The sequence below is a fragment of the Podarcis melisellensis genome (assembly GCF_964234715.1).
Source record: "Podarcis melisellensis genome assembly, chromosome: 3".
NCBI lineage: Eukaryota > Metazoa > Chordata > Lepidosauria > Squamata > Lacertidae > Podarcis > Podarcis melisellensis.
The window spans coordinates 51,645,976-51,666,544 of NC_138530.1; the positions used below are offsets into that span (position 1 = coordinate 51,645,976).

Sequence of the window (20,569 nt, forward strand, 5' to 3'; positions counted from 1 at the left end):
TTAATGTGTTAAGTACCTGAGCCTTGCCTTTGTACTTTGTAAAGCACCTGAGTTATGCTGTAATTGCTTAGGAAAACCCTGCCTGTCACAGTTACATAGACATTGCCAAGATTAGCAGCTCTTCAGCCAGTCTGCCTTTACATTACCTAGCTAGCGTGTAATCCTTTAAGGTAGGGGGTGGGTGGGGGGAGAACCCTGTGGCTCTCGATGTTGCTTGACCATCAGCCCCAGCAAGCATGGTCAGAGCCACCATAGAATGTGGATGGGGCAGGATCAGATATGGTAAACACGCTTTTTGGATGTATGAAAGTGCAGGCTTTTTTTACTGCACTGTGTTTAAAGTTTTGACATGGCTGCCAGGTGCCACACAAAATTGCTTGGGGGGTTTGTTCTAGTCCACAGGCTCTATCCTAGGCAAGGCTATTGGAGAAAACGATTGTGAGCACATTATGGATACAAACCAAACCAAATCAGTGGCAGTGAGAGGGATCCTCTGGGGAGCAAGCGCTACAAATAGCCAGTCGCAGAGACAGAAACCTCTTGAAAATGCCAACTGCCCTTTTAGACAAATAATGGTGCAACATTTCACTACTATCACATTTTGTTTTAAAGCCCCCTAACCCCACCTTGCCATGTTTTCTTGTTTTAATTAAATACTGTAGAAGTAGGAGCTTATATTCTGTGTTGAAAAATACAAACATCTGGAAGCTTCGACGGCACGTGCACACAAATCATTAATTAAGTTTATGAAGGCGCTTTCTAATGGGCTACACAAAAATCCCTCCTATAATTGGTATATATGCTCAAAAGTTTTATTGTGAGTCAGAGACCATTATTCTGACCAGCTGCTAGAGAGTCACTGCTGAACCGCTGTTTCTCCTATTAAGCAGTCAGCATAAACTCTCCTCGTTACAGTCTCTGACATCGCCCCCAGGGCAAGAGGACACAGAAGAGCAATTGCCAAAATGCGTACGAAAATTATAGTTTTATTGTCCATACAACTGAAGGTTCGACTCTGGCTCCTGCTCCACTCCGCTTTTGTGATAAAGAAGCAATTCACAGGACAAATAAGCACAGTACACTATTGTAATCAAAGAAACAGGCACTATTTATGTATTGGAAAGACTGGTTCACAATAGTACCACACAGTCTAAAGGTCCAGAAGCTGCTGTTTTAGTAGATGCAGGGAAAGAATGAGGAACAGAACATTTGACAGAGCTGGAGAATGTAAATAGCCTCACTCCTTCTGTTTGTTAGTTTAACAGGCATGATTGGTAAGTTGGAACCATGTATTTAATGTTTATGTAGGCATCTTCACCACCGTAGCGCTCAAAGGCTTCCAGTGTCTCTTGAATCAAGTCTCCGATATTTTCACGCTTCTGCTGACTGTAGTCAATGCCATCTCCCGAATTAACTGATTGATTAAAAAAAGAAAGACTATATTAGGCTAGATGGTCTCGTGGAGATAACACAGCACAACCTTTGCTCTAGAAAATCATTACAAGCAGTACATAATGGTAAATTCATCTTCATCTGAAAATATAGGAGGTGCCCAACAACAACAACAACAACAACAACAATAACAATAACAACACCCTGGTTCTGCTGCACACAAGCTTGTCAGAAAGCCTTCCATGCAGACTTCATCTTATCAGCCATACGTACCATCAGGAGACCATGTTCTGCCAAAGTAGCTTCTCTCTGTACAGTAGACTGCATATGCACTGGCATAGCACATGTGCCATTGGAAATTAGAGCCATCTCTATGTGCCCTAAGGCTGCAGATTTTTGCTGCAGCAATAACATAAGGGCAGAATCATGAAATCTTAGAGATCTATTTACAGACAGAACCTGAACCTATTCTTATTTCCCCAGTTATTTCATCTGCCCACTGCTGGTTTCTATCTTTGGGGGACACTGCAGCTGGTGTGGTCCTACGTGTGTGTGCCTATGACAGGGGAAGCCAATGTTCTGCTTTCCCAATGTTGCTGGACTCCAGCTACAGTCAGTCCAGCCAGCCTGGCCAATGGTCAAGGATTATAGGAACTGTAGTTCAACAAATCTGGAGGGCACAGTGTGGGCTACCCCTACTCTGCGAAGTCCCTGCTAGGATGATGAGCTGAGGTAGGCCAAGCTCAGGAGCCAAGAGAGAATGGATGTACTACTCTCTCATCTAGGTAATCACAAAAGGTCAGGTACCTGGTTTTAATGTCTAGTTTGGCTAATCAGGAGGCTGCCTTATTAACTAAGGGGCTTGTGTTGGGTCTACCTATTTCCTACCAGCCTGAAGAAGACTTGAAGGCCTGATCCCACACAGTTCTGGCAGTCTTTGCCTCTCTTTCTGAAGCTGCATTCTAACTTGATGCTTCTGAGAAAAGGGCAAAGGGCTGAACACATTACAGATTATTCCAAGGGGCCGGTCCCTGCCAAACACCAGATCCATTTGCTTATTGAGACTGGAAGAAAGGGAGCTGTAGTTTGTTGCAGAACAGTCATTTTGAAGAAAACCACACAACACAAGCAATGTTGGGGTTCTGGGGGGGAAATGTGTTAAAGTAAGTCAGCACCAATAGGGCAAATTATTTGAGTCCTTATATGGAATAACAGTCTTTTCCATTTACTCTGCTGTGAGGCAGCTTGGGAAGTAACTGGTAACACATATCTGAAGTGAGATAGTATATCCGTTCTTGCAAGAAAGAAAGTCTAGATGCCTGTGAAAATATGGAACAAATGTAAAACTTGGATACATAATCCTTCGCCCAGGACTTTGATGAGACTTGCGCTCTGATTCTAAACATATTTATTGAGAAGTAGGCCTCACTGACTTCACTGGAATTGCTTCCAAATTATTTTCCAAGCCCTTACTTCAGTGTAATCTCAATAGAAAATAATGTGACTACTCTGGAGTAAAAGGTTAATATATCATGGCCATATAAGGGAACATCCTACAACCCCCTTCAGCATGAATATATTCAGAATCATACCAAAGATAATTTGGCAGTAAGTACTGGATGATTTAGAGGTTTGGCAATAAGACAGAGTTTTTTAGTCCCGTATATCTCTGGCTCTAACCCAGCATGGATATATAGTGACTGAAAACAGTGATTGCCTGAAGGTTATTTGATGGCTCATGTGACATTGGTTGGGCTCACTTTTGTTAATAGCAGACAGGTGTCCTCACCATAAAACTCAACGTCCCTCCTAACACTATTTATCCATTCTGTTGACAGTGTCAGAGAAGCCAGAAGAATCATGTAGGAAGCCAAATAATCTTCTCCTTGCTTGACATTCTCTTTGGAGCCAAGGAGCAGTGAGGGTGCAAGGACAGTTTTCTTTCAGTCGTGTCTCTTGAAACATTAGCCCATTAGATCTGATCTATGAGGCTTCACTTCAGGGACTGTTCACATGCTGCTTTGCACATTTAAAGCATAGGACTTCTCCTAAAAGAATCCTTGGAATTGTGGTTTCCCCCTCACAGAGCTATAGATTTCAAGCACCCTTAACAAACTACAGCTACTATGATTTTGGGGGGAAGTCATGTGCTTTAAATGTGCATTGAATGTGCTTTAAATGTATGGTGTGAAATTGCCCTAGGTCAGGAGTGAGAATCAGGCTAATGAATTCTTTTACTGTACTCAGAAATTAAGCAGGAGATTTCATGTCTATATGAGCACAGGATCTTCTCAATTTATTACTTTCTTCCTTTGCTTGCACTTAGACTCATCCCAAGTAGAATGCTAGGAACAAAGCAGCATTTTAACAGTTCTTCACTCCAGCGGCAGCTGATTAGTAGGTTGATTCTGAAGTGGGTCTCTTGAGTTACATGCCCAAAATAAAACACATGCTTCTCTGCAAGGAGCTGAGCCACAATGACACATAGTGTGAGATTTTGCTATATTACATCAACAATGGTTATTTCAATGCACTTTATTGGAGGCCTTGACCAATGGTTGCTTTGTTCCCTCCCAAACACATGTCCCAAGCATGATGTCAGCAACCTCTGATTCCCTGGATGTTACTGCTTTTCAGCACTCCAAACCCATCCAACACTTTCTGACATTACAATAAATCACATGAGGAGCAAATCTCATGGAATTATCCATTCCAATGTCCATGAAATAGGTTCTTATAAACCTCATGAGAGAACATAAGGACTTGAACATTTTCACATTAAGAAAACACAACGTTATATCAAAACTGGGTCAGTGAGCACAGGCAAAAGGAATGAACTAGAAAACCAGTCCAGAAGATAAACAGCTCACAGTTAAAAGGTGTAAACATAACATATAGATTATATGCAACTCCCAGGTCTAATGTGACAAATTCATGATAGTGAGAGCACGACCAGATGCCATTTGAAATAAGCATTTATACGGGCTATCTTTCACAAACAATTTATGTCAATACCTTATTAGTGATTTTCCAATCCATTCCTTGGCTTTATCTGAGCCAGTGCAAGTCATGAGTTGCATCTTCATACCTAAATGGGGTCACCAGTGCAATGTAGAACTATGATGATATTCCCCCAAAGTTGATGGGCATTGCCATTCAGTTGGTGTGTGCACTGCATCTTGTGATTGATTATGCAGGGTGGAGGTACCTGCCCCCCATATTTTATTCAAGTTGGCACCCCTGGCATCTGATGATGAATGCAGAGTCTGGGATGGTTTAAATGTCACCCTTCCTTGAAGAGAAACTCTGGCACCTATCATTTATTATGTGAACTTTCACAAGGAAAATTGCTGGTCTTAGTTCCTGAAAAGAAAGCAGTAAAATACTAGTATCTTCTCTGCTTCCTTCACATTATTAGTTCTTCTTTTTTAAAAAAAGTTGCACATGGAACCCTCTCAGGTGCCACAGAACCCAAGCTCATGTTAGGCATTGGATGTCTGCACCACTGGAGCTGTGGAACAGAGGAAGGAAGGACAAAGAGTTCCACGTTAGGGCAGTCCCACAACAGTGAAATCAGGTGCCGCCGAAGGGTCAGTCTGGTGCCACTGGCTAATTTTGGTCTTCCTGTCATCCATGGTTCTCGCTGGCCCTTAGGCTTGACTACTGCATTCACCCTTAAACATGTGTCTGCCTTAAAAAACAATTCTGTTTGCTCTTTCAAAACATTCACCACTCTAAAATAGCAAAGACACAAAGCTAGAGATTTGGGTTAGCTCTGGGTAAGATAAACATCCTTTGCAACTGTGCTGATGGTGAGACATGGTGATAGCTTGATCTGATGCAGACAAAAATCAGTAAGGATGCCAGGCTAGCAAAATAATTCTACAAGAGATGACGGCTTGGAGGACGGAGTAAAAAAATACTCCGAAAGGGTCAGGCATAAGAGAATGAGCTATAAAGGATGGCACAAAGTGATGCACAGACTATCATTACTGACAATGCATGCCACATGCAGAGCTCATATCCTCAAGACAGCCATTGTTCCTTCTAATTTCATGACACAGTTTATAAGTGACGCTACTGAAAGGCTATTTCAGCAAAGAAGACTCCCGCTATGCTCCACAATAGTTGCCCTACACAGCTACAGGAATTAGCAAATCTTTCAGGCAAAGATGGGGATGATTACCCATCAGGACAACATCCACCCCTGCATTTGCCAGCATTAGACAGATGAGTCATACTGATTTCCTCAGCACACCTAAGGCTAAGTATCTAGTCATAATAATAATTAGAATGAGTACATGGAGGGGTGGGGGAACCCTCGCCACTGGTGCGCAGCAGTCTCAGCCTGCCCTTCTCTAGCGTAATGTTATTTTCGTGTTATTTATTGTATAGCGAACATGTGGGCAACCACAGAAAAAGCTGTACGTAAGATGCCAGAACCTGGATTGGATTCAAGCTGTTTATTGAAGCTTCCCTTAGTGGCAGAGAATTAATCAACATGAAGGAAATTTCAGAGAGCACATCTGTCATGCCACACTCCCCAAGTGAAATGTCTTGCAGACGCAGCATGCAGCAAAGGGCTCTTGTCCTAGGAAGCAGCAGTGTTATTATTACTGTGCATAGGAAAAGATTTTCCTCAATGCTGGGCAGAACTGCTGATCTAGAGAACTAGAATTAGAAATGGTAGGAGCTAGAATTACAAGTAATTCCCAGATTAGGGCATCAGGCTTCTGTCTGTTATTATCCACATAAAGGTACTTATTATATTAAAAGGTGAGTTTGCGTTTTTATATCCCTTAAGAGCTGTTTCAGATGATGGTACCAGAGGTGAGTCAATTCTTCTGTTGTGATTGTGGACAGCCAGTATGATGCAGTGGTTAGAGATCTGGATGCCAGCCAGGAGACCCACACAGCCATGAAGTTCACTGGGTGATTTTTAAAATATATTTATTCATTTTAGGCAATTCTATCCCATCTTTGGGCCATGAAAGCTCCCTAAGGTCCTTAGGCCAGTCATTGTGTCTCAGCCTATCATACATCAAAGGGCTGTTGTGGGAAAATAACGGGATAAAGCCCAGGTATGATCACTCAAATCCTTTGAAGAAATGTAAGATAGTGTGATCAGAAACAAAACAAACAAAAGTTTCAGGACACACACACAAAAAGCAGTACTTCTTCACATAGCACATAAGTAAACTATAGAATCTGCTTCCTCAAGAGGCAATGATAGCCACCAACTTGGATGACTTTAAAAAAAAGGATTAGACAAATTAATGGAAGGTGGCTATGTTCTACCTCTGCTGTTAAATACGGGGAATTAAAAATGGAGAGAGTGCTGCTGTGCTCAGTCCCTAGGCCTTTTTCTGGCAACTTTTGCAGGCAAGCTGGTGCCAAACATATTTCTCTGCTTTCCTTTGGACCACAAAAGTGAAGCCAAGAAGTGGGTCTTGTTATTCTGGGCAACCCAGGACCTCTATGCACACTGCTCCGATTTGCGCCCCAGAGAGGTCACTTTGGTGCTGCAATGCAGAGGTTTGACTTCACTGCCGGAGGCACACCTCATTGTCTCTCAAGACAGATGGATGTCAACAACTACTTGCTGGCTTCCCATTGGCATCTGGTTGGCCACTGTGAGAACAGGATGCTAGGCTAGATTGGTCATTGACCTGATCCAGCAGATTGTTTTTATGTAAACCAGATCAAATGCTTGTGATATTGCCTGATGTAGGAGGAGGACCCATTACCTGTCAGGCTAATAATGAAGGAGGATTTTAAATTGCTTCAACATTTTCAGATTTTTGTCTGGGCATTTTTCTAAGAATGAATATTATTATTTTTAAGTGTTCATATATACAATAAAACATTGATTTCTGTAATATAGATCACCTATTATTGTAGAGACCAGAATTGGAATGTATCTGAAAAGTCTGGAAGGGGTATAAAGGCTCAACCCACCAGTTCCATCAGTATCCAACTACAATCCAATACACATACATGACAGTATGAAGGCTATGGTTACCAAATCCTCCTCTTTTTTCTATGGTTCCTATGCAAATACTACCCTGCTCTCGATGCCACAAACCCTGCTCCTACATTCTCCTATCTGGGCAATGAGAAGAAGTACTGAACAGCTGCCAAGCATGCCAGTCTTCCCTTTGCCATCCCCAATAATAGGTTGGGGGGAGGGAGAGGAGTTTTTCTTTCACATAGGATGAAAAGATGAAACGTTCTTCCATCTTAGGGATGTTCCTATCCCAAGAGGAAAGTGACCACCTCTTTTCTTCTTCTTCTGGGGCAGAGTCATGTCTATTGCTAGAGACTCCATGGATCCCACATTACACACATCTCCCCGGTCTTTCTTCAGACCGTAGTAGAAGAGATGCATGCATGGCACTTGGCTGAGTTGGAGGAAACAATCGGCAGGAGTAAATGAGATCTATTCATATCTATGGAAGTTCTTGATGGTTATAAAATGTACTACAGACTTTTCTGTGGCTTATTAGCTTCCACTTCTAAGCAGAGGCAGCCGTCTCTATTCAAGATGTTTTAATCTTTTGTATGTGTTCAAACACCTCTATTCAAATCAATGATATATACTTGCCCTTGAAAAGACCTTTCCTCAAGGTCTCATACTTCATGGAAGACATAAATTGAAACTGGAATGGCTGTGTAGCCAGAAAGGTAGAAAAAGTAACTTCCCAAGATTTTAATAGTTCAAATCTGCCCGGGGTCTTTTTGAAAAGAAAGAGATTCAAAGAGACTACTGAAGATCCTTTGAAGCAGGTGCTAGAGTTCCAGCTTAAATCCTTTTGTCAAAGGCCATTCAACCATTTCAATGGAGAAGGCACAAAAATGTGTTCTGTATTGGTCTTGCTCCTCAGAGGCTGTATTGATCGTGGTCATTATTATCAACATTGAACAATTCTGTTCAAGGCATGTCATGAAACATGTAATTAAAACAAACAGAGATGCACACAAAGCACAGAGAAAGATCAATTCCTCAACTTCATGCATCAAATCAGGACAAATCAAGGCAATCTTTCATGCAAAGATAACTGCTATCATCAGATGCCTCACAGCTTATGCCAGCTAGATTCTCTCTCTCCTCAACTACCTACTGGCCGTGAGCACTGTTGCTGTCTGTGGCTTGGATCCTAAGGTAAGGAGCTCTTACCTTAAGCAAGTTTATAGAAATGAAGTTCCCTGGGTCCTACTGCACTTCCCAAAATTTAATAGCAGCTGAACAAGCAATGTTTTTGTGGGTGTGTGGGAAGCCTTGTGCTACAGTTTTCAAGCTTCCACTCAAATTAGCATGCTGCATAAATATATTCAATGAACAAAAAACCTTTCAGTTTAATGTGTTGTGTTAAGGGCTTTCCACATTCACTCAAGCTCCAAAATGCCTGGAAATTACACTCCAAGCTCTACAGCCCCTTCCTCAAAGCTTTTTTTTTTCTTTTATTGCAAAGGTGATAGATATCATGATACGAGATCAATGAAAGCTTAGGGAGAGAAGTACCTTCTACTTATATCAAGTATGTTTAGTTGTTCATATACCTAATTTCTGAAAAGGCAAGACTGGTCAATGATACTTGCACTGCCATTTTATGGAAAGCTTTTCCCAACTCCAGTCCCTTACATTTCGTTTACATTTAGCACAGTCTGCATATTTCCAATGCAATTCAATAACCAATAAAGTCCAAAACTTGAATCTTTCCTCTACTATAGACTTAAGAACTTTGCCAAAATCTTCACCCTGCCAGGGACATCGGTGATCTTCCCATTTAGATGCTGAAAACACAAATACAAAACCGACTCATAATGTCAGAAGGCAATTCTTCCCTTATCAAACTTGTCTTTTCTCTGTAGAAACTAGGAAAACTAAGATTGAAGACATGATCAGCATTGTTTAAACCGATCCATTGTTTATGCTGATCAGTTTAAACTGGTCAAAGAATCAGTGATACGAAGTGCAAAGGTCAGCCCTAAATGCATAGTATGTCATGTATTTATCATCTAAAGGAGACAGATACATTTCTGCACATGCAATCTCCATTCAAACAATTTATATGAAATTCTTGAGTCAGACCAGGACACTAGGGGTTCAAGAAATAGGTTGTATGTGTTGGTACAGATACATTAAATATATCCCGTAAATATACAATAATTAACTTTGCTTAGGCATACTTTTTCTCATTCTTTTTTAAAGTCACCTAAGCTAACAGACATCGTCACACTTTGTTGTGTGTGAAGTGCTTTTAAAATAGTTTTTACTGTGAGAGTTGGAAGTCTTTATTCACAGTCTCTGAACTGTGCATACCTTTTAGAGATGCCAGTGAAGTTCTCCTGAGCCCAGGAAATAACTGAAGGGGCTCATTAAAGCCCAACTCAAAGGACATGAGCTTTATGACCACCCAAATTCTTTGATTCACTTTAAAATTGGAGCAAGAGAAGAGTTGCCAGCTTCTCGGGTTCTTAACCCCCATTAATGTAATGGAGGAATTTTCTCCATTACATTCAATAGGATAAAACCAAAAAGCTGCAAGGGCAAAATTCAGGAGGAGTGGGAGGAAGGAAATCCATATACAATGCCCTTGCCTTTAGGATATTTATGGAGTGTGGGACATGTATGGATTCGACTCTTCTAGGAGGGTGAGACAGCAGAAAAAAGAAGTTTGCCAAAACGGTCCATGAAGCTGCTTTATAGCGTCTACCCAGTATTGCCTAGATCAACTGACAAAAGCTCTCTGAGGTCTTTCCCATTACTTGATCCGTTTAATTGGAGATGTCAGGGACTGAACCCATGATATTCTGCCTGCAAGCCACACACTGTACCACTGAGCTACCCCCAACTGTGAGGTCACTCTTTCTTTAACCAGACTTATAAGCAGGATGGGGGAGGGGGGACCAGCAACTTGGTAAGGAATTGCAAAGAATTCTTGGTAAATAAGTGCAATGCCTTATGGTGTTTTTGGTAACAATGTGAGTGCACTAGAAATAGTTTTTAACTATTTGTAAATGGCTGCTGTTTAAACAAAAATCTTGAAAAGGAGCCAGGACAGCAGCTGTTATCATAGCTTTTCATTTCCAGGAAACATTAGCAACATCACATGCAATCCATTCTAAGCCCAGAAGTCCACCCCCCCTTTTTTTTCTTAATTGAGATACTAAAATGAAAACAAAGCCACATATTTTTGTTAATGACACATGACATATGCAAACACGTCTGTCCCAAGAAGAGACCAGTTGGGAGGGACAAGGTCTTCCTAAAATGATTGTCATTTAGAGTATTTGCCCTTCTCCAGCAATCTCAGCCAAACAACATGCTCAGCAGGAGACAGAATCATGAAGCAAAAATCTCAGTGGCCTTGGTGCTGCCTTTGTACTGTTGCAAAACAATGAAGTAAGGCACAAATCCCACTTAAAGGACCAAAGGGATCACGTTTTGTCCCTGTATGTTATCTGTTGGAATTCATACAAAAGAAGAAAAACCTCATATACAGAAGCTACACAATTTATTTATATGGACAAAGACTGAATTGATTTAATTGCCCATGGTTTGAAATGCCTTTGTTGCATATTATGTCTGATACTATGTTCACTTGTAAATGGAGCTGAATTAATTTGTAATTAAAAGCACACAGTACAAAAACAACACAAAACAAGCATTATTCATTTGATAATGTAATGTAAAGCAACAAAGCATAAGGTCCATCTAGGGCAATTGGTTTCAAAGGAAACCAGAATTGTGCAGAAACATTATAATCATTTTTTAAAAATGCAAGTGCTCTCCCTTGGGATTCCATAAGCTGGTTCTTATAAATTGGTTAACCCAATGGCAGGTGAAATGCTGTAGTGATGTTCCCTCTCACAGAGCAACAGAAGATGCCTCAGGCCACATGCCAGGAGACTATAGTGCAGTACCTCCTCATATCAATGTTACCCAAGATTCCAGAGGGTTGACATGGGTGGAGAAAAGCCATGTGGTGTGGGACCTTCTTACGGTATTCAAGTGACTCAGGAAAGAGTGACATTGACACTCAAGTAACATAAGAACCTGCTTTAAGATGAATAGTGCCTCTTCTCTGTAGGCTTTATTGTTCCTGTACTACATGGAATGCTGATGGGAAAAGTCCTTCAGTTTGGGCTCTATTGTAGGATGCTGGCAGCTGATCAAGTGAGGAGAAGAAGGTGCAAACACTTAAAGTTATGGGAGCAGGTGATCTGGAAGCATTGATAGCTAAGTCATGCTAGGTGAGTCCAGAAGAAACTAGATGGGTGTTTCAGGAGCTATGTTAGAGCCAAGGAAGTCAATAATGCCCCTTATGCATTTGCTTAGCAGCCTCTGAGTGGCTCACCACAAGGAACGGCTCTGCATAGATAGGAGTCATCTAATTAAGAGTCCTAGCTAAACTTAAGATGATTTAGCAAGCACTAGTATGCAACCTCCATGCCTTCACCCACAATGGAAACAGCAAAGGAGCCAGTACATACACTACTAAAGCAATTGGACAAGCAGATGGGTGCCTTGTAAAATTGAAGGCATCTTCAGAAAACAGGCAAAATCAGTAATTTGTTTGTTTAAAAAGGGAATGAAGGTCCCATTAGCAGGGCTCCTCTGATTCGAGCCTATACACATAATTTTGATTTACTTCTCTCTCTCTCTCTCTCTCTCTCTCTCTCTCTCTCTCTCTCTCTCTCTCTCTCTCTCTTTCTCTCTCGTGTGTGTGTGTGTATTACACACAGTTATTAAGAATTGCTACTATTTCCAATTTATCATTATTTTCAGATCACTCAGGGAGGGTAGGAGAGACATGAACCTAAAAAGCTTCCTTGGGAGCTTAAGGGCATGAGCTTTCTGAAAGATATGACTGCACAGAATTTGAGACCCCCCCCTCTTTTTTTTTGCCAAAGCACAGGACCAGAATTGAACACTTGTACTTAAGAAGGTTAAAGAACTGGCAGCAGTAGAAATTTACCCCGCTGATTTATCTTCAAAGCAGGTATAGTCCAGACAGCTGCAATATGAGTTTCCTTATAAATCCACGGCATAACCTTAATTCTGACCTCTGTGGGTGGGCAAAAGGGATTGGCATTTAATTCTTTACACCGTTTCCCCTTTATATTTTGTTATGGGCTTCTGCTTTTGCTTTTCAACAAAACCAGTGCATGTAATATGTCAGAAGTAGGCAGCCTTCACTAGTCTGGTTTATTTTGGGAGCAAAGCGAGAGTCATGATAAAGGGATGGTGACTCAAATTTGCTACTTTTCTTTTGTTTTCTTTTTTTGGGAAGACATTGATTTTCCTTCTAAAAAGCTTCCATTCCAAATTGCCTTTCTTTTTCAAATATAAACTCTGTGTATGCACACTTTACCTCCGAGTATATGACAACACAGTGCTTGTTTACAATGGTGGGTGTCAATTAGCAGGCTGCTCATAAATTACTGAGGAAACTCTTGTCTGTTGTCTATGCCAGTCCGCAACCCCTGAACCTTTGAAGCACTATGAGTGGAAGGGATGCAACCCAAGTTCAAGCCCTTGTACTTCTCTATCCTGCATATCCCAGAGCAAGCTCCAGGCAAATCCTGTCCAATTAAGCTTAGTGGGATTTATATCCATGTAAGGGTGAGCTATGCTTTAGCTGTAATTTCTGGATATAAATATCCAAATATATATGGGGGTGGGATTGCATTTTCTATATTTCCCCACAACATTAAATTAATGTTTAAATATATACTTAGACCAGGGATGGGGTAACCTGCAGTCTTCAAGATGTTGTTGAGCTCCTATCATCCCTCTGTCTTGGCCATGCTGGCAGAGGGAGTTGCAATCTAACAACCTCTGGAGGGTCACAATTTTCTGCACTCCTGCTTTAAACAATGTCTCCTTAATTACTGATTAATAGTACTGATTAAAAGTATAGGTAAAGGACCCCTGACAGTTAAGCCCAGTCGCAAATGACTCTGGGATTGTGGTGCTTATCTCGTTTTACTGGCCGAGGGAGCCGACGTTTGTCCGCAGACAGTTTTTCCGGATCATGTGGCCAGCATGACTAAGCCGCTTCTGGCAAAACCAGAGCAGCGCACGGAAACGTTTACCTTCTCGCTGGAGTAGTACCTATTTATCTACTTGCACTTTGACATGCTTTCGAATTGCTAGGTGGGCAGGAGCTGGGACCGAACAAACCGCTGACCTTCTGATCAGCAAGCCCAAGGCTCAGTGGTTTACACCACAGCACTACCTGCGTCCCTAATAGTACCTCATTCCAGATTAATAGATTAAGAATTCCATTTATTATTTTATCGTTGAATTTATAAATGTGGACAGAAGTTGCACACTTTATACTTTAGGCTATGTGATCATGATCAGTTTGGGCTAATCATTACCATCACATATCTATGTTAGCCAATAAAATCAATAAAATAATGGCTGGGGCAGAGGCACTGGTGCAAAATGCTAAAATAGACACTACTGCCCGATTCAGTTTCATTAAAATATATATTGCAGAGTTAAAATAAGGCTAAAACATGGTGAGGAAATGACAGAGGATGTTTGTCTTCTCTTGGAGGGAGCTGGCTGGGATCCCCCCCCCATGACCCTCTGGGTATCATCCAAAACTGGCCTAGTAGCCTAGAGGACAAATTTTGCCACAACTCTTCATCCTTATGAGAAACCCCATCAGAAAGGAGTCTGAAAAACTGCTTGGAAAACTGAGGTCAAGCCTCTGACCTGAACAATAAATAGCTGATTCCTCCCTGCACCCCAAAAGCTAGGATCTCATTATCACACTCATTGTGATAGAAGGTACAGAAGAGGGTGAAGTGTCCAGGAGAGGTCATTGTAGTGTAGAAAGACTGGAGGTTGACTGTGCCATCCAAGTCCCCACCTATTCTTGGAAAGAAGGGAGGGTCTCCCCTCCCCCACTCCAGTGTGCACAGAGTTGATAAGCACAAGGAAGCATTGGGGAAGCTGCAATTCCTTCCGGCAACCCCGTACAGCAGAGCTTTCCCAACTTTTCACGTTGGTGACACATTTTTTTAGATATGCATCCTTTTGCAACACAGTAATTCAGTTACTCTGGGAGCCAGAGCAGCTTCGTCAGTTGCCAGAGCAGCTTCGTCATGCTGGCCACGTGACCCGGAAGTGTCTCCGGACAGCGCTGGCCCCCGGCTTCTTAAGTGAGATGGGCGCACAACCCTAGAGTCGGACACGACTGGCCCGTACGGGCAGGGGTACCTTTACCTTTACCTTTTAATTCAGTTTTACTAGCCAACCAGAGGTTTCTAGCTGCGGGAGGAGTGCGGGAAGTGTTTGCATGGTACACCTACACACTGCAGCCGACACACTAACATGTCACAACATACAGTTTGAAAAGCTCTGCCACAGCAAGAACCTGTGACCCCCTAGCTGTTGTCAGACTATAACTCCCAATATCCCTGACCACTGGCCAGGCTGCCGGGGACTGATGGGAATTGGAGCCCAACATCCCCTGAAGAGCCATAGGTTTCCACAAATTTTGAAATATATATTTGCACAATTAGTGCCAGGCCTGGGATCCTATTCAAATGTCAGTCTTTAATAGATCTCAGAAAGAAATGGTAGCCATGCAGAATTGTTAGAACCCAGTTCTAAGATACTTTCAAGAATGTATAACTTGCTGCTAAAATGGAACACACAAGATGAAACGGTCAAATCAGCTATGATAAAATGGGCACAGGACATAGGGTACAACATCATGTTTGCTGACTGGGAAAAGTTATGGACCACCGGTTTGAGATTTACGGCATGTAATGCCTTGAAAGAAAACATTATGAAAATGATATACAGGTGGTACATGACCCCAGTCAAGCTTGCAAAGATATACCATTTGCCAGATAACAAATGTTGGAAATGTAAAGAAACTGAAGGAACATTCTTTCACCTCTGGTGGACCTGCCCTAGAGTTAAGGCTTTCTGGGAAATGATATATAATGAGTTGAAAAAGATATTTAAGTATACCTTTTCTAAGAAACCAGAGGCCTTTCTTCTGGGCATTGTAGGCCAGAGGGTGCAAAAGAAAGACCGAACTTTTTTTATGTATGCCACAACAGCAGCAAGGATACTCATTGCTAAATACTGGAAAACTCAAGATTTGCCCACACTGGAAGAATGGCAGATGCAACTGATGGACTATATGGAACTGGCGGAAATGACTGGCAGAATCCGAGACCTGGGAGAAGAACTGGTGGAGGAGGATTGGAAGAAATTTAAGGACTATTTACAAAAACATTATAAATTGTATGAATGTTAAGAAAGACGTAAGACTTGCAATAACATGGTACCAACAAACTAGCTAAAAGGAATAAGAATTTAAATGCCATTAAAAGAAAAGACAAACTTTGGATAAATATCACGTTAAAAATAAGATTCTAGAATTATGGTTTAAACTTTCTAAAGTTTGAGATTTAATATTGGAAAATTGTACTATTAGAATTGAAACAAGTTAATAATTTGCTGGTAAAATTTATGAGTTTAGAATGCAGGAACGAGAGGCGCGAGGAAGTCCAAAGAGGAGAACGAATTGTGGATATTGGAAAACTATATGTTACTTTGTATGCTTTTTATTGTTGAAAACTTTTAATAAATATTATTATATATAAAAAAAGAAATGGTAGCCATGAACCCATGAGAACTGCTGAAACTCATCACACTAATGTGACCAGAATCAACACCTTCCTTCTTTGTTAAGTTTCGGGAACCTTTTCCTGTCACAAGACATCATGTCATTTCTTCCCAGACACTGGCACTTGTACAGAACAACGTACCACTCTAGAAATATTTCTGATACCAAAAGAACATATGCTTTGGCGTATAAGTCAACCCACTGTGCATATTGCTTTCTTTAATTTCATGTTTATGGAAGGGCCTGCAATTTACAAACTGGATCTGGTATTCAGAGACTTCGGTTCTGCCACCCAGGATAGAGTGAAGATAAAATTTGTACACCCCCCTCCACACCCCATGCATTGGCGAGAAGCACAGAGTGATGTGGATGACTGCTTTAGGTCAATACTGCCTAGTTTCTAGCAGTCAGGAAAACCACTAAATAATACCACAGAGTGCAATCTGTTTGAATATTTGTCAGCTTAAGTTTTCCCATCTTATAACACACAAAAAGTATGAGCTGTCAAGGAAATCTACTGACTGGAAATATGCTTCATTACACTTGGAAGATCATCCTTGGGCATGCATAAGCCTGCATTAGAAGCAAAAGAACAGCTATTCGTGTAGACATTTAAGTTTTAATAATATATGCTAGTAAAGCAAGGCTAGTTCAAATGGTTTTTAGAAAGCTAATTCTTCTGATCTCTTCATGAGAATATTTAAAAATCATAATATTGTATTATACTTCCCCTGCCTTCTTTGGGTAAAATCTGCAAAATATTTATAATGCCCAAGAAAGACACTCATATTGGATGCAACTTACTAACAATGCTGGAATTGCAGTTCCAAGTCATTCAGAGGGAAGCATTGTATCGGAAAATATTAATAATGATGAGTGAAGAGTGAATACAGCAGCTGATGCAGAATGGTGGCCTTTGGAGGCAAAAAGTCAATGAATGTTATACTAAAGAGGAAGGAACGAACTATGCAAGTCTCTATGGATTCATGTTACTAAAGCCAAACAAAGAGTCATAATTTCCTGACCACTCAAAACCAAGATATTTCAAGACCGTTCATCAAGATCGTTCATGTTACTAAAAGCAGAAACTAGGATTGCCACTTTCTCCCTTTGAATTTGTGTGTCTTTAAAAGGTTGTGTGACAGATAGAAATTCAACTGGATCTTTCTCCACCATTTTATCTTTATAGCTGGGGGGAAATGAAATCTGTTGCAGAAAGTGGGTGAAGCATTGCTCTTGGGGTTTATTTATTTTATTAACTGCATTTATGTCAGGGAACTGCCATTGGAGCTAGAGGCGGAGGGAAGGCTCCAGAGGGATGCCGGAGAGGGTCCCAGTAGGGAGAAAGGCAGCCCATCTGCTGGGGAAGGAAATCAGCGTAACACCAGTGGAGAAGGGGGGCAGATGGGGGAATCGGTGAGGGGGCTCCAGGACTCCTCGCCGGAGACCAGTGGGGAGAGCACGGGTCCTCTGCTGCCCACACCCTCCCTGCACAGAAGACTTCCGCGCAGGGAGAGTAGGCGGCGACTAGGCGTCAAAGAACTTCTTTGCTGGAAGAAGTTCAAGAAACGCCCACTGACGGATTCTGCCAGCGACTGAGACAGCCACGAAGTGAAGGGCTGTCCAGACAGAAAGGGTTCAACCAGGTAACCTAGCCAGGAGTGGCGGCAACTTACGCACGAGCAACCCCTCGAACCATTACAATTTATCTACCACTTTTTTTGGCCAAAACACTCAGAGCAATTTACAATTAAAAATATCAGAATAAGTAAAAAGCTACAAAAATATTGTCAGGGCAATTTCAAGAGTTGATTGCACAGGCTCCCTGGGCAAGGCCTCTTTGGCTTTGTGGCAAAGTAATAAGATGACATGGACCAGAATGCTGCTGCCCATCACTGCCACAGGAGGAGGTCCAACAGACGGCATCTTGCCATGCCCGCCCCCTCAAATCTGGAGATGACCCTGAGCCTCCTATTGAATGAATCACTTTGCTCATTTCTGTAAATCAAAATGTTTCTTTCAAGAAACAGATTTAAAATGTACTGACAGAAGAGCAGAATCTATGTGAAGTCACATGCATAAAAGAGAAAGGACTTAAATCCTTTTAAGGGCATTTAAAAAATAAAATTAAAGTGGTAATATATGGAGACCAAGGTCACGGCTCCCAGAGTAATAATTTTGTGGGACAGAAAACACAGCATCAGAATCCCATGATCACACAGTTTTCCTGTACAGTTTAATTGCTTTTCAATGTAAATGAGCGGGGGGGGGGGATAATGATTACACATCCATAAAAAGAAACAGCTACGCTTCCGTGAAGTTCTGCTATCTTTGTACCGAGAACGACAATTTTAAATTTCAAAGAACCTATCATATAAACTGCAAGCCACTTAATGGTTAGTCTAAAAGAATTTTGAGAGAACTACATAAAAGTCAAGGGAAATGAAGAAAGAGCCCAGGGAAATAGACTAATACGGTTTCATAGTGGCCAACCAGAAGCCTATCAGAAGCCCATAAAGGTAACAGCCTACTTCAGTGATCCCTATTCCAATTTCGGAGGCAGAGCTCAGTTCAGATTCTTGTACAGAATCTGCCTACTATGAAATCAACAGATTAATTTTCAGGAGAAGCTGGATCAAGCCCAATGATGGTGCCTAGTGTTTCATTTTAGTATGCATGGGTGAACATTATCCTTGAAGCTTGAGGTTCTAAAGGAGAATACCATTTGAGAGCATTTGAGTAAAAATAAAAGGAGAGGTAACTAATAGCCATATCCCTATAGGAGTCTGCTACAAACTGGCAAACCAGGCAACCAAGACTTATATGATGCCATCCATGATTAGATTACCAAATTTTCAAAGAGAGGCACAGTGGTAATGAGAGGCTTCAATTCAACTTGCTCAGGCTTGCAAGAGATGTTTACAAAAATAACAAAAAAACAGTTTATTTGGCTATGTCTGGAACAAGAGGAAGAAATGAACAGGCAGTTTTGCTGAAAGGAGAACATGGAGAAATGTTAGAGGGTGATGTACAGAATGCTGCTTAACACCTCAGTTTCCCCCCACAAGGAAAACTGTGCTGAGCCTGGCAAAAAGAGATTGAACACCAAAAGGAAGCAGCCAAAATTAGGTAAAGAGGGGGCATAGGAGTATTAGCCACTCTAAATTAATTCAAGCTTCATGGTCTGATGAATCATAGAATCATAAAATTGTAGAGTTGGAATGGATCCCAAAGCTCACCCAGTTTAACCTCCTGCATTGCCGGAATCGCAACCAAAGTATCCATGACAGCTGTTTTACTTTTCAGAAACTCCCATTCATCTTGGACTCCCTTCCTTTTGAGTATTTCTCACCATCCAGTGGTTCCTCAAGCTTTTTGAAATCAGCCTTCTTAAAATCTGGCGTGCACTCAACTTTCCCTATGCTCTGTATAATGAAACTCAAAATGACATCACTTCCTCCCAAGGTTGTCAGTATTTCCACTTTGTCAATCAGTTCTTCCCTGTTGGTGAGGATCAAGTCCAAGATAGATGATCACCTTGTTGCTTCTTCCAACTTTTGGAAAATGAAACTGTCAGTAAGACAAGTGAGGAATTTGCTGGAACTTACATTCTTGGCAGAGTTTGAGTTCCAACAGATATCGGGGTAGTTGAAGTATTTCATGACTGCTATTAACTTGCAGGTGCGATTTCAGGGTCTCTTCTATAAACTTTGAAGAATAGGAGAACTGCCACAATATGAAGTGCCATATAGATTGGCAAATGCCATCCCCATCTTCAAAATGGGAGAAGGAGAAGATCCAGGCAACTACAGACTGGTTAACTTGACAATTATAATTGGAAAGGTTCTAGAGTAGATTCTTCAGCAGTCAGCCTGGGAGCCTTTAGAAGTACCCCCACTGTGCAGTTATGAAACCAGCATAGGTTTCATAAGAAAAAGTCATGACAGGCTAAAATGTTCTCCCTTTTTAGAGTGACTTTCTGGGAGATGATCTATAATGAAATGAAAAAGGTATTTAAATATACCTTTCTGAAGAAACCAGAGGCCTTTCTCCTGGGCATGGTCGGCCAATTGGTGCCAAAGAAGGATAGAACTTTCTTTATGTATGCTACAACAGCAGCAAGAATACTTATTGCAAAGTATTGGAAGACACAAGATCTACCCACCCAGGAAGAATGGCAGATGAAGGTGATGGACTACATGGAATTGGCGGAAATGACTGGCAGAATCCGAGAACAGGGAGAAGAGACGGTGGAGGAAGATTGGAAGAAATTAAAAGACTATTTACAGAAACATTGCAAGATTAATGAATGTTAGAATGATGTTGGAATGAATTTATGTGATTTTAGCAGAAATGTTACAAAGATTTAGGAAAAATAGACTGTTAATTGGTGAAAGGAGAGAAAGTAAAGTTATATTAATTTCAAGATAAATTTACAGGACAAAAATTTGAAAAGAGGGAAAGGATTTGCTGAAATGGATAATTGACTTAGAATACAAAAAAGGGAGGTG

The 20,569-nt window shown here is 41.3% G+C and overlaps 1 protein-coding gene across 2 annotated transcripts in view; it reads right to left on the reverse strand.

Annotated features, from left to right (window-relative positions):
- Positions 1 to 1,084: 1,084 nt before the first annotated feature.
- PACRG (parkin coregulated) overlaps positions 1,085 to 20,569 on the reverse strand; it is a 211,777-nt gene continuing 192,292 nt past the window's right edge. For both annotated transcript variants that reach the window (XM_081906972.1, XM_081906971.1), the window contains one exon: positions 1,085 to 1,414. In XM_081906972.1, coding sequence (XP_081763098.1) covers positions 1,254 to 1,414 — 161 coding nt within the window. In that variant the 3' untranslated portion in view covers positions 1,085 to 1,253. The remainder of the gene's footprint in view (positions 1,415 to 20,569) is intronic.